A 12225-nucleotide genomic window follows, 5' to 3' on the forward strand; every position below is an offset into this window, starting at 1 on the left:
GGGTTTATCCCTCCTCTTCTATGCGATGGACGCGAGCGCGATGAAATCCGCGCTGCAGGAGCTCTTCGATCTGTATCTCGGGGTAGGATTTCTCACGATCTAGATGTAGCGTTGCCGATTTGCGCCGTTTCCAGCTCAATGCGCTCCTGTAGCGCCTCTAGTGCGATTCTAGTGTAGTGATTCCAGTTTCTAGCATGGATTAGAGCTCACAGGAGAGGATCTCCGCATGTTTATATCGCTCACATCGTTTTTTTTTCCAGAGGAACTCTAGCGTCAAAGGCGAAGGAGCCGGAGGGAGAGAGAATGCGTAAGCGATCTAGTAGCTAGTCGTGGCTCTACCGTAACTTTGTTTCCCTTTTTCTTCGCTCTTGCAGGACTAAGCAACGAAAGAAAGCTTCCACTAAACCGCATCCTCCTAACGAGCAGTTCCAGTCCGACTATCTTCTTCTACAAAACCAGTTCATGGTAGGCTTGTTCTTTTCTAGTTTCTCTATACGACGATTCTTCTTGCAGGATCACAATCAGCTTCAAGCGATAACAGAGTCACTCGTTGCCATGTTGTTCATACAATGTGGAAGTCACGCTCCCCAAGCCGACTTCTTACTCTTTGCTCTCCGGACGCTTGCTAGAGCCGGGTTGCTGCGCTCGGATATGTTTCTACTCGCCTTCTTCCGGGCCGTGGCTATGGTGGAGTCGAATCCTGTCGCTGTGACGCAAGCTCAGTCTTCTCCTTTAGTCTCAACGTCTGGGGAACCATCGACTAATATCTTGGTGACACCGTCTTCGGCCAAGAGAGCATCGGTTTGGCTGCGTCCGCTGGTTTGCAACGTCATGGGCGCTGCTCTGGAGGCCGAGTTGAGGCCAGTAGCGTCTTTCGACATGCTTTACCTCACCGTGCAGTGGATCAACGACGTTGCTAGCGGAAGCGAGGGATCGCTCAAAGACGTAACTTGGCTAGACAATTGTCTCGAAGTTTTGCGGATGCTGATAGACGAGAGGAAATGCCGAGTGCCATTCTACGCTCTTCTGCACGACCAGACGTTGCTCCAAGCGGACTATTGGCCTGAGAATGAAGCGCTCCTGGGACTCTTTCTCGATCTGCATCGGAGGCGTGACAGGATTGCTTTACACATGCTGATGTTTGATCATCACTTGCAGTGTCCAACCTTTTCAACACTGAGATCCACAGCGTTGACTTATGCAGGGGCGATGGGAGAAGCTCTGTATGGAGAGGTACTTTGTGTTTATTTTTCTATGTTTTTTCATTTCATTTGCGTGCGTGAATTGATCTTATGCTTCACATGCATATAGATAAATAGATAGAACTTCTTTATTGAAAGTTGTTACGTTGTATGTGCAGGAAGTTGCTGCTTCCGTTCAGCGTGACAGCCTAGATTATGAGAAGGCATTGCGGTGTCTTAAACACGGCCTACGAACAAATCCATCCGCCGACATTTGGAGGCGTGTTTTGGTATGTGCTCCACGGCACCGGCAGCAGCAGCAGCCTGTCCCTCCCAGACCGGGGCCTAACACTTCGTGGACACAGCCGGGGCTAGTTTTTAACTCGGAAATGACTTGCGAGGCTGTAGTGGAAAGAATTATGGATCTTATGCAGCCTATTTCTACGGGTAGGGGATTTTATCATATTTTCTCATTGTGAATGATATCTTGTCTAGATGGTTCCAGGGAGCCCTGCCTTCAGCGCGACATCCACAACAGAGTCGGGGAGATGGCAGGAATGGCTCAACTTTGCTGACTTGTTCTACTATTTTATGCGGAGAGGCTACCTGGATTTTCTTGAGTTTATTGAAAAGCTGGCCGGGGCTTTTGCAAGTGGAGAGCAGAGTATACAACGGAGCAATCATGTCACCTGGTTGCTTGCACAAGTATTTCGCCTCGAAACCGTCACACAGGCTCTGAGTGAGGACGAGGACTCGAGAAAGGTCGCCTCGTTTTCGTTTTCTCTTTTTCCTTCTTACAACTTGTATGTTCCAGGTGGAGACTGCTCAAAAGATACTGTCGTTTCACATGGCCGACCGCTCCGTGGATCATAGCAATGCTGTATCTCCTCAGGCGAAGCTTTTGGATTACGTGGGAAGCAGTCAGATTTTACGACTCTGGGCATTGAATCGAACTGTGATGGAGCAGTTGGTCGGTAATCGAATGCCAGAGCACATTCAGAAAGGGAAAACAATTGATGAATGGTGGAAGAAAGTTTTGAAAGGTATTTCCTTGTTAGTGTAGTAAACTTCATCTTATTTTGTGTTTCTTTTGTCTATCTTTTTCTTCCAGGAGAACGCTTTCTAGACTATGCAAACCTGGATGACAACTCCATGGGAATGGTGTGGGTTTTATCACACACCATGACGCAACCCGTGGCTGACGCTGTGATGAATTGGATGCGGTCCAACGGCGTGGGGGAGGTTCTTGTTGGAAATGAAAGAATAGCGGTGGTTCACGAGACAAGCCCGCTTCCGATTGCCATGCTGTCTGGGTTATCTCTTCATCTTTGCATGCGGCTTATACAACAAATTGAGGAACAAATATTTGCTGGTCAGGTACGGCGCTTTTTGCTTTTTTATGTTTTGTTGTCTAATACCTTCTGCCAGATGGTACCAAGCATAGCAATGCTGGAAACGTACGTGCGCTTGCTTCTTGTCGCACCACAGACATTATTCCAGCATCACCTGAACGTAAGTTGCTGAACGAGATAGACATGAGCTGAACATATTGAATTAACAGGGAATGATGCAAAAGTACCAAAGCGGTGCAGCAAAAGCAGGAATTTCGCTTATTCTTCTTGAGCTTCTCAACTATCGTTTGATGCCCTTGTACAGGTAAGTCTTCTTTCGTCTTTGTTTAGTTTAGCAAGTACTATGTATGTACAGGTTCCATGGAAAACTGAAGCAGCTAGTGTTTGATATGGCTAAGATTATAATTCCAATGAAGGCCAAACGTGGAGACCACCGACTCTTCCGTCTTGCAGAAAACCTTGGAATTAACCTTGTTCTTTCAATGAAAGAAGTTTTGCTTATAAAGAAGGAGAAGGTAAAATGCATCTCTGTCGCTGCAATTGTTATACTCTGCTTCTGATATTTCCAGGGTGCCACGACGGAATTCACGGAAACTTTGAACCGAATTATGGTAGTAAGTCTCGCTATTACTATCAAGACCCGGGGCATTGCAGAATTCGAGCAGCTACTTGTTCTACAAACTGCGTTAGAGCAAATACTTGCGAATAGTAAACATACATGGTCAGAGAAGACAATGCGGCACTTCCCGCAGACGCTTCGTGAAGTTCTCGCTTTAAGATCTGATGGAAGACTGCTAACTCTTCAAACTTGGCAGCAGGTTGGCTGACATATCATTTTTCGTAATTTTAACGTTCAAGTTTTACAGGTTGAGACTACTGTTTTGCACCAGTGTCAACAGCTTCTTGCTGGTGACCCAGCATTTGCCATGTCCTTTGTAAATCACAGTTTTCCGCCACACCGTCCGTTCCTCTGTGCCGCCGCCTGGGTTTTGATGGATTGCCGTCCTGAGAATTTCAACTGTGGAAATCTTGTACGTGATAGTGATGTTTTCACAGCTGCTAACTTGTACATTTGTTGCAGGGTAAGGCTTTGAAAGAGCTGTCACCTGAAGACGTAACCTCGAATATCTACATGCTTGTTGATATCCTACTTCATCATATGCACCTCCAGCTACAGCACGGACACTCGCAGCAGGTAAATTCTTGATAATTTTTTTCCACTTTTGTGACAAGTTTGGGTTCTGCAGGATCTTCTGTTGAGGGCCAGTGCTACTTTAACTTATCTCGTATGGTCCCAGGAAATATTACCATTTGACATACTGCTTTTGGCGCTGCTAGACCGTGACGATGACATTCATGCGCTACGACTAGTGGTATGCTCATTTGTGGTTTCTCCTCTCACCATATCATGCTGATTGCAGGTTAGTTTGCTCCTTGATCGCAAGGAGTTTCAGCAGCTTAGAGTTCAGAATTACTGTCGGCAGCATGGTCAGCAGGAGCACTGGCTGCATCCGGGGCCTTTCCAACGTGTAGAGCCGCCACAGGCCCTTGGAAATCACTTGGCTGGAAAGGAGAGGTATGATTGAGTATGGCTACTTGGTCACGTTGGTTCACTGTTTATTCTAAATGATGATTCAGGTACCCTGTATTCTTCGATGACATGGCTTTGCGCGCCTTGCCTGTCATCCACCTTGTTGTCTACCGCCTGATAGAAAACGACGCCACGGACACCGCAGAACATGTTTTGACTGCATACTCTCCTTTGCTACGTTACCATCCTACTCGTTTCACATTTGTGCGTGATACTCTTGCGTACTTCTATGGTCATCTGCCGAACAAGCTTATCTTGAGACTGCTGAGCAGCCTAGACATTGCGAAGGTAACAAGTTTCTATTGACTTTCCAGATGCATTATGAATCCGAGGTGCTTTTAACCAGATGCCGGTGTCGGAGGCGTTTATTCGGATACTCAACACTGGAACGCCTCCATATGACTACTACGTAACAATGCTCTTGAATCTGGTAAACAACGTAATCCCCTCGTTCACTAACAAGCCAAGAACGTCATCCCCGACAATGGAAAGTTTTTGCACGACGCGATCAACTACGCCTGGCAAGAGCCCGGCATCATCCACCAATTCGGCTGACAATCACAAGGCGTTTTATCACCACCAGGATCCTGGAAGCTACTGCCAACTTGTCCTGGAAACCTGTGTCATCGAGCTACTATCTTTGCCAACACCTCCAGCGCAGGCAGTAGCAATGCTCGTCCAGATAGCAGTCCGTGTCCCAACACCTCCTTCTCAGGCTTACGCCTCAGCTTCACAGTCAGCAGCTCCACGGAGTCCCCTGTTGCCAACGTCTCCTCCATCAGCATGCACGGCAGAAAGCTCCACTCCGTCTTCTACCTCCGTCTCAACCGGCCAAACGATCTCGCCTTTCATATCTCCGCAAGTGATCCAAGCTTGCGGCCTTCTCTTGGCTCAGCTACCTAGACAATTCCACGATGTGTTCTACAAGGAAGTGGCACGTATACTCAAGGACTGTTGGTGGCTCAAAGATCCAAAGAAAACTCCCAAGGAGATGGATGCTGCTTTCGGCTATTCGGTATGGGACCCCTCTTGGGCGGTTCAAGACGGGACGTCAAGTGTGATAGGTACAGAAACGATCTTTTTGCTTCTTATTCCTTCTTTTCTTCTTTTTTTTTCTTTTTTTTTTTTGTGCTAATATCTTCTGTACAACTTTGTCAGGGAATGCGGCCGCTTTGTTCCATGCATTCACGGCCAACATATCTTTCGAGTGGCTTGAAAACACGCACGACGTCGTCAATTTGCAAAGGCCGATGACCACAGTTGCGCAGCTGCGGCTCGCGTTTCGGATGTTGGGACCGTTAGTGCCGCGCTTCGTGATCTCACGACCTCTGTTCGCAAAGGTGATACTTTTATATCGCATTCTAAAATCCTCTTTCTAACTTGTTTTCGCTACAGACTTTAGCTTTGCTATTCACAATGCTCGCAGAGGTGTTTGGCCGAAACGCCCAAGTTCACGACGTTACCGAAATCACCGATCTAGTAGATTTCATGTAAGTTCTACTCTCCTCTTTTGCTTTAGATCGTATAAAAAACCAAACTTGATGTTTGTGTGTCCAGGCACCATGTTGTAATGCTGGAAGCACAGCAGGCCGGTGGAAAACCAAGGCCCGACACTCTCGGCCTCTGCAACAAAGCGGTGGAGCGCTTACATCCCGACGTACAACACTTGTTCCAGCATCTTACGGTAGATCCCCAGCGATCGATTTACGCTGCCACTCATCCCAAGATCGCTCAAAGGCCACTCTCATGCTTCGCTACAACAACGTAAAGAACACACACACAGTACTACTATCAATTTAGGTACTTCTAACCTCTCTTTTTTAATTTTTTTTCGGTGCTCAAAGTAACACTTCTTTCTTTCGCTCTAGACTTTGAAAAACCGCCCGCCTTTCTGTCCAACTCCCGTCCCAGCGAGGCTGGCAGCGAGGAGAGATCTCGTATCAGGCCGCCACTTAAACTCCTTCAGCGAAGCAAAGCAATTCGCGAGAGCTGGGCTCACCTCCGAGTCCCGGATGCTGTCGCAGAACGTCACTCGCAGCCGCTGGAGATCTTTCCAAGCCATCACCGCCGCCTCCAACCCGCTGGTGGTCAGAAGCGAGCATCCCTCGAGCGAGAGAAGCCGAGTCTTCCTGGCGCAGAGAAAGACAACGTTAATCACAAGCTCGCCATCAAAGCTCTAAAGGCTCTTACCTGCATTTGCTCGCCATGCTAAAGGTCTCGTCTTCCAGCCCCCAGCAATCGTTAAACTCGAGCTCCCTCACGTTTCTACACACGCTCAGCAGCGCCGCGAAGCCCAGCCGGTCGCGAAGATCACACTTTGCGAGCTTGAGACAGTCCAGCGCCGAGCAGTGGCCGAGGTACTCCGGAGGCCCCGGGTCTACGTCGATGTTCCGGCAACTCACCAGGCATAGCTTCTTCAAACACGAACATTTCGACAAGGCAGCGATCCAGCCTCTCTGGAATCCTTTGGTGGACAGCGTCAGCTCCTCGAGCATGAAGCAGCACTGGCCGATGGCAGCGATGCCGTGGTAGCTCGCCTCGCAGCCCATGAGCTCGAGCTTGACGATTCGGCTAAACCGGTTGGCTAGAACAGTGAGGCCGATGTCCGTGAAAGTGCCCAAGTAGTGCTCCGTGACGAGGCCGACAAGTCTCACTATTTGGAGGTGGCGGCACGCGGACATGGCCGTGAGGGCCTCGTCTGTGCACTGGAGGAGCTCCAGCTCTTGCAGCATCGGGCAGCTCCGCGCGACGTACGCAAGCCCGGCCTCGATCTCCGCCACCATTTTGGACGATGGTGCTCTCTCGGACGAGAGCGCCACCACCTTTGACGAGGCGCGATCCGACGAAAGCGTCACCACGGCAATTGGCTGCTGCTTCTTCTCCTCCACCGCCGCCCTGGAATCGTCGAAGACGCGAAGAAGACCCTTGATGGATCGCTCCCTGTAGACGTCCTTGAGGGACAATCGCTGCAAACCTGAGAAGCTATCGCCGAGGATCTTGAGACCGCTGTCCAGGGCGGCGGGGGAGAGCTCGTGCTCTTGGATGCATCGCTCCACCGGGAAGATGTCCACCACGTCGGGCGTGAGGGGCAGCGTGTAAGAGCCGTGCGTGAGAAGCACCGCGGAGCAATTCCTGGGGACGAGCACGCTGGCCTGCGTCAAATCCAAGTCGGTGAGATTGGGAAACCTTGCCTTCAATCGCCCGCTCTCGAGGTAGCTCCACTCGTGGAGCTTGAGGGATCGGCGCAGGAGGCCGTGGAGCCGAAGCCAGCGCTTGCAGACGAGCGAGCAGGGATACGGCGACGATCCCCCGGGCAGCCGGGCGAGGATGCTGAGGAGAATTTCGTCGGTGAGGAGGGCGGTGAGATCCGCCCCGGCCAGGAATTTCGCGGGATCGATCTTGTTGCCCAGGCCCTTGCCCCTGATCTGGTGATGATGCTGCTGCATCGCCAGATCGATCTGCGAGGATTGGGATCCCTCTCCAGGCGCGCCTTTTTGACACATGAAAGGAAACTCTCTTCGGTGCGCGCGCTCCCTCCGCCAATGCGGCCTACAATCGCATCGATCGATCGAATTCCACGGCCGTGGCGTGGGAAATCCCCGCGCTAGAACCCTAGCGCCATAGCCCGGGCGGCCCCTTTCCCTCTTTGCTTGCTCTTTCAAACCCTGGGACGCGTGACAAGCCGCCCAGCGGAAAAAACAAATGCCACAACACTGTAGAGAGAAAAAAGAAGAGAGATGCAATGCTTCGCTTCGTGGCGACCGTTGGATGCGCTCAAACCCGACGGCCCAGATGCGTCCAAATCCGGGCGTACGCACGCCGAGATTTGTACAAGCTAGATTGGACGAATATCCTCGCAAAGCTGGAAGGAATATTTCACGCTTTTCTAGCTTAACCGGTAATGGTTTAAAACGGACTCTCTTCCGAAATCCACCTCCTTGAAAGCTCCACTCAACTAAACGGATCAAGGCTTGTCTATCGGATGGACTGTCGCTACTCCAAAACTTAGCGATCGATCGATTGATCTGCGAGAATGGAAATATCAAAGTAGCTAAGCGATCGAAACGAGCTGCCTACCACTATAAATCCAGCCATACCTCTGAAAGAAGAGTTTTTTCTCCTCTTTTTTGTGCTCGACCACTCACTCCTCGTCCCTCTCAGATCTTACAGTCTCCACGAGCTCATTGATGGCAAGCACGGCCTCTTGCAGGGATGTCACAGCTTCTTTATGAGCGGCCAGGTACTCGGCCTCGGCTTGACACTCCTCCAGGCCGGAGATGGCACCATCCAGCTCTGCCGGGGTGCAACACAAGTTACACGCCTCAGGTGGAGCGACTCGCCTTTGATCGGTGGCTTGACGCTCGCTGGGGTGGCCTGCTCGTTTCAAGATCTGGAGGGTCGCAGTCTGCAAGAGTAAAGCATTAATTCACCCGAAAGAATTCTCGCTTTTAAGAGAACGAAACTAAAACCTGGGAGAATGGAAACAAGGAAGGATTTGTAGCGAGGAACTTTTAAAGCATTCAAAGAAAGTTCGAAAAAAAAACAGAAAAGATAAAAACGAAGCTTTTAAGAGACCAAAACTTAAGCCTGGAAGTGGAATGGAAACAAAGCTAGGGAGGGATTTCTGGCGAGGCATGAAGAAACAAAAACTTGAAAGCAATCAAAACTGTGAAACAAAAAGAAAGCTCTTTGTCTACTTTACCATCTGGAGCTTTTTCTTCTCGTGAGACTGCACGGCCTGCAATAACACCGCGAGGTCCTCCCTGGAGCACGCAGGATCTCGCAACGCAGCTTCGATTTCAAGCACCTAGAGATTTTGGCAGCATGGCACATGACAAGAACACAAAAATTAAGAATTTCCAAGGAAGAGGAAAAAAGGAACTTTGTGGATGGAGGGATTGATTGCCGCTCATGCCTGTCTGGAACACTCATTAAATTCCACTGTCACTCTGCCGCAAAGCTCCTTGTAAGCCAGCTCCGCATTAGAACGAAGATAATCTGCAAAACCCCTGGCCAGTAGCTAGAGTGTCACTGCTTGGACGAAATCGCAAGAATTTCCACTGATCAACTACGATCGAGACGGCGCAAGCAAAGATATAGCATTACCTCTGGAGCTCCGTGTAGATCGTTGCTCGCCGCTCCTGGATCTCGAGAAACCGGCGAAGGAGCTCCTTCTCGGCCATAGCCAATCGCACTAGGGTTTATACTTACGAGGGTTTTTTTCTAATTTTCGCGCCAAAACGATTAGGGCAAGCTATGGCGGAGGAGAGCTCCACTCCATCGAGACAACACAGGTTTGGAGTCTACCAGAATGCGGCGATCGCCTCGGCGCTGGATGCGCAAGGGTCGAGGAGGAGCTCGCCGCCAGCGATCGTCGCGCTTGTTTTCCTCGTTTCCACTTGGGGATTGCTCTCGATTTCTTACCGGTGAGTGGGCTCTAGGGTTCTTGGCAGGGTTCTAATGCTCACACTGTTAGGAAGGAGACGATCAAAGACACAATGCGGCTCTTTGGGCTCACGTATCTCTTCGCAAGTAAGATCTTTCTATCTTTTCTATCTCCTTGGTACTGATGGAACAAAAAACTAACGTAGAAACTACCGTGAGACTTTGCCAAGTCGTTCTTACGCTCGTCTTCCTCGGTGCATTGTCCGCGTTCTTGAAGGCCATTTTTTCTTCCGAGGAAGGCTACTTCGTTTTCAAGTCATCTTCCCAGATTTCATCGCCACTGACACCACGGCAGGAGATGCTACTTGGAAGGCGAAGCTCAAGAACAGCACTGCCGCCGCCAAAGACTGCCAAATCTCCGACCGCGGTTTCTCCAAGCACGATGTTCCCGATCCATCCTCCGCTGTTCAAAGGCGGAGTGAAAGGAAGTGGCCAAGCTCTCGGGGCTGCATCTCCAGCAACACCAGTGCAAGTGAGTACATTTCCATACACACCATCAGTGGCTTCTTCTCCAGACTCGAGTTTTCTTCCGTGGACGCTCAAGTACAGGAACGATGAGATTCGGACTGAGGAGGAGCTTGAGAGTTTTCTCTCGGACGTGGGAACTAGAATGGTCGAGTCTTCAGGGAGATCAGGCAGCACTCCACAGGGTGGTCCAGTTACGCCATCGCCAATACGAGTTCTAGGTGCCGGCTCCGGCCCAAACGTGATGAGCACTACACCTCGCTCTCCAGCAACTGCAGGGACACCGGTACGAGCCGTAAGGGTCTCGCCAAGTTCTCAAAAGTCGGGTGTTTCGCCAAAGAAGGCAGAAGGTGATCTTCCTGCTCCTTTCACAATCGAGCAGGCAACAGATGGCTTTAAAAAGCTGGGCTTGTGGCCTGATATCGACCAGTGGAGAGACGGTCTCAGACAATGGTTTTCGGACGTTCTGCTTGCGCCACTGCTCTACAAGATCGACAGGAGCCATCTACAGGTAGCGAGCAGTATTGGTTTTCATGCCATGACAATGCTTTTATGACGTTACAGGTTATGGAGACAGCGGCAACACTTAGTTTTTCCTTGGCAATCAGTCCGATCGAGGGTAAACGCAATAGCAACAGCAGTCCTGGAATGGATGGGAGTGCACAGGAATGGCTCACGACATTTGCTCCAGACGAGGACGCGCTTATTCATCAGTTTCGTGCATATCTGCTAAACGCTAAAAGCTCCACGCCGAGTAAGTTTTTGAGTTGACGAAGGCTGAACGTCTCTCTAACAATGCTCGTGTCACGCAGCACCATCTATTTTCGGGCTGAAGGTTCCGAACGAACAGGATGTGAATCCTTTACTGCAAGCGTGCCTCGATGCCGTCACTGAGCATCAACGATTGCGTGCTCTTGTAAAAGGCGAATGGGTGAAAGGACTTCTCCCCCAGAGCAGTGTGAGATCAGATTATACGGTCCAACGTCTGCGAGGTACTCGCTTCTCTTTCTGTTTTTTTCTTTCTTCAGTTTTGACGAATGCGTGAAATATGTTCATCTTCCAGAGCTAGCCGAAGGCACTTGTGTCAGGAAGTACGAGTTTGCTGGAACGGGCGAAGTTTACGACAAGTCAACGAAGCGCTGGAGCTTGGAACTTCCAACAGACGCTCACCTCTTGGTCTACCTTTTCTGTGCGCTGCTGGAACACCCACAGTGGATGCTGCACGTCGATCCAACATCTCACCCGAGCACTCAGTCAGGCAACAATCCACTCTTTATCGCCAGCCTTCCACAAAAGGAGCGGTTTCCAGACAAGTATGTGGCAGTCTTATCAAGCGCTCCTCCAGTGTTACATGCTGGTGCGTGTATTCTAGCCGTCGGCAAGCAAAGTCCTCCTGTCTTTGCTCTCTACTGGGATAAGAAGCTGCAATTCTCGCTTCAGGTAAACAAGCTCTCTTCCATTTTTATCGCTTCTCTGAAAGAGTGTTTCTCCAGGGACGAACCGCACTGTGGGACGCGATTTTGCTCCTTTGTCATAGGATCAAAGTCGCGCATGGTGGGATTGTTAGAGGCATCAATCTCGGCGGCCCGGCTTTTAATCTTCTGTCGCTGCTGGAACAGCCTTGTGGCGAGAATTAGCGAAAGAGTCATCTTCACTAGCTTTATAGTTCGGGAAGGGTACTTATTTTATAGACATATCTAATTTTAATGTTCACATCCTTCTACAAATTATTAACTTGACAAAAATGTAAGAGTAAATAATATAATTTGTTTTAAATTTTATATTATTTTGAAAAGTAAAAAATAATTTATTATGCTACTTTACAAAATAAAATATATAAGTAATAAAAGGAAATAGCTTGAAATAATTAAGTTTGTAAATGTTTGATTAAGAGTTTGTTCATATTTAGTAACAAATAGGTCTTAAGTTTAACTATATTAATTAGTTAATAATAAGCAATTCTTTGAGATCCATAAATGCTTGTTCACAATCCTTATATCATACAAAAGATGATGTTGACAACTTTAGTTAATACTCACAATAGTGCAATACGATTAAAAAAATGATTGACAAAACAATTGAGATATTACACTTTGCCTAGGAAGCATTGTATATCATTCATACACTTCAAAGTAGGGAATTTCAAAATAACTATAAATTTGTCAGAATTAACTTGCAAACCTTCATGAGA

General features: G+C 49.0%; 4 protein-coding genes across 5 annotated transcripts; 2 read left to right on the forward strand and 2 right to left on the reverse strand.

Annotated features, from left to right (window-relative positions):
* The first annotated feature begins 2 nt into the window (after nt 1-2).
* LOC9655011 (mediator of RNA polymerase II transcription subunit 23) lies at nt 3-5924 on the forward strand. The gene is made up of 21 exons (XM_024670111.1): nt 3-82; nt 261-307; nt 375-465; nt 514-1233; nt 1361-1628; nt 1687-1943; nt 1996-2224; nt 2293-2558; nt 2610-2693; nt 2743-2837; nt 2889-3048; nt 3103-3351; nt 3400-3564; nt 3615-3728; nt 3781-3906; nt 3955-4109; nt 4172-4412; nt 4471-5188; nt 5283-5464; nt 5520-5614; nt 5682-5924. The coding sequence occupies exons 1-21, from the start codon at nt 26-28 to the stop codon at nt 5890-5892; spliced, it is 4530 nt and encodes a 1509-aa protein (XP_024525879.1). The 5' UTR covers nt 3-25; the 3' UTR covers nt 5893-5924.
* Nucleotides 5861-7861, reverse strand: LOC9655012 (F-box protein At5g51370). 2 transcript variants are annotated; one of them, XM_024670112.1, is made up of 2 exons: nt 6315-7861; nt 5861-6253 (listed from the first exon to the last, which is right to left on the reverse strand). In XM_024670112.1, the coding sequence occupies exons 1-2, from the start codon at nt 7625-7627 to the stop codon at nt 5989-5991; spliced, it is 1578 nt and encodes a 525-aa protein (XP_024525880.1). In that variant the 5' UTR covers nt 7628-7861; the 3' UTR covers nt 5861-5988. The 2 variants fall into 2 exon arrangements, with proteins under 2 accessions (XP_024525880.1, XP_024525881.1); XM_024670113.1 differs by having other exon boundaries at nt 6096-6249.
* An 86-nt stretch (nt 7862-7947) lies between these two features.
* On the reverse strand, nt 7948-9313 carry LOC9659631. The gene is made up of 5 exons (XM_024670117.1): nt 9231-9313; nt 9040-9133; nt 8827-8931; nt 8222-8529; nt 7948-8149 (listed from the first exon to the last, which is right to left on the reverse strand). The coding sequence occupies exons 1-4, from the start codon at nt 9305-9307 to the stop codon at nt 8266-8268; spliced, it is 540 nt and encodes a 179-aa protein (XP_024525885.1). The 5' UTR covers nt 9308-9313; the 3' UTR covers nt 7948-8149; nt 8222-8265.
* A 33-nt stretch (nt 9314-9346) lies between these two features.
* On the forward strand, nt 9347-11815 carry LOC9659632 (transmembrane protein 209). The gene is made up of 7 exons (XM_024670116.1): nt 9347-9550; nt 9601-9656; nt 9716-10545; nt 10599-10788; nt 10847-11026; nt 11098-11474; nt 11528-11815. Exons 1-7 carry the CDS (start codon nt 9381-9383, stop codon nt 11669-11671), a joined length of 1947 nt encoding a protein of 648 aa, XP_024525884.1. The 5' UTR covers nt 9347-9380; the 3' UTR covers nt 11672-11815.
* Nucleotides 11816-12225: the final 410 nt, after the last annotated feature.

The sequence above is a fragment of the Selaginella moellendorffii genome, unplaced genomic scaffold (assembly GCF_000143415.4).
Source record: "Selaginella moellendorffii unplaced genomic scaffold, v1.0 SELMOscaffold_5, whole genome shotgun sequence".
Lineage (NCBI taxonomy): Eukaryota > Viridiplantae > Streptophyta > Lycopodiopsida > Selaginellales > Selaginellaceae > Selaginella > Selaginella moellendorffii.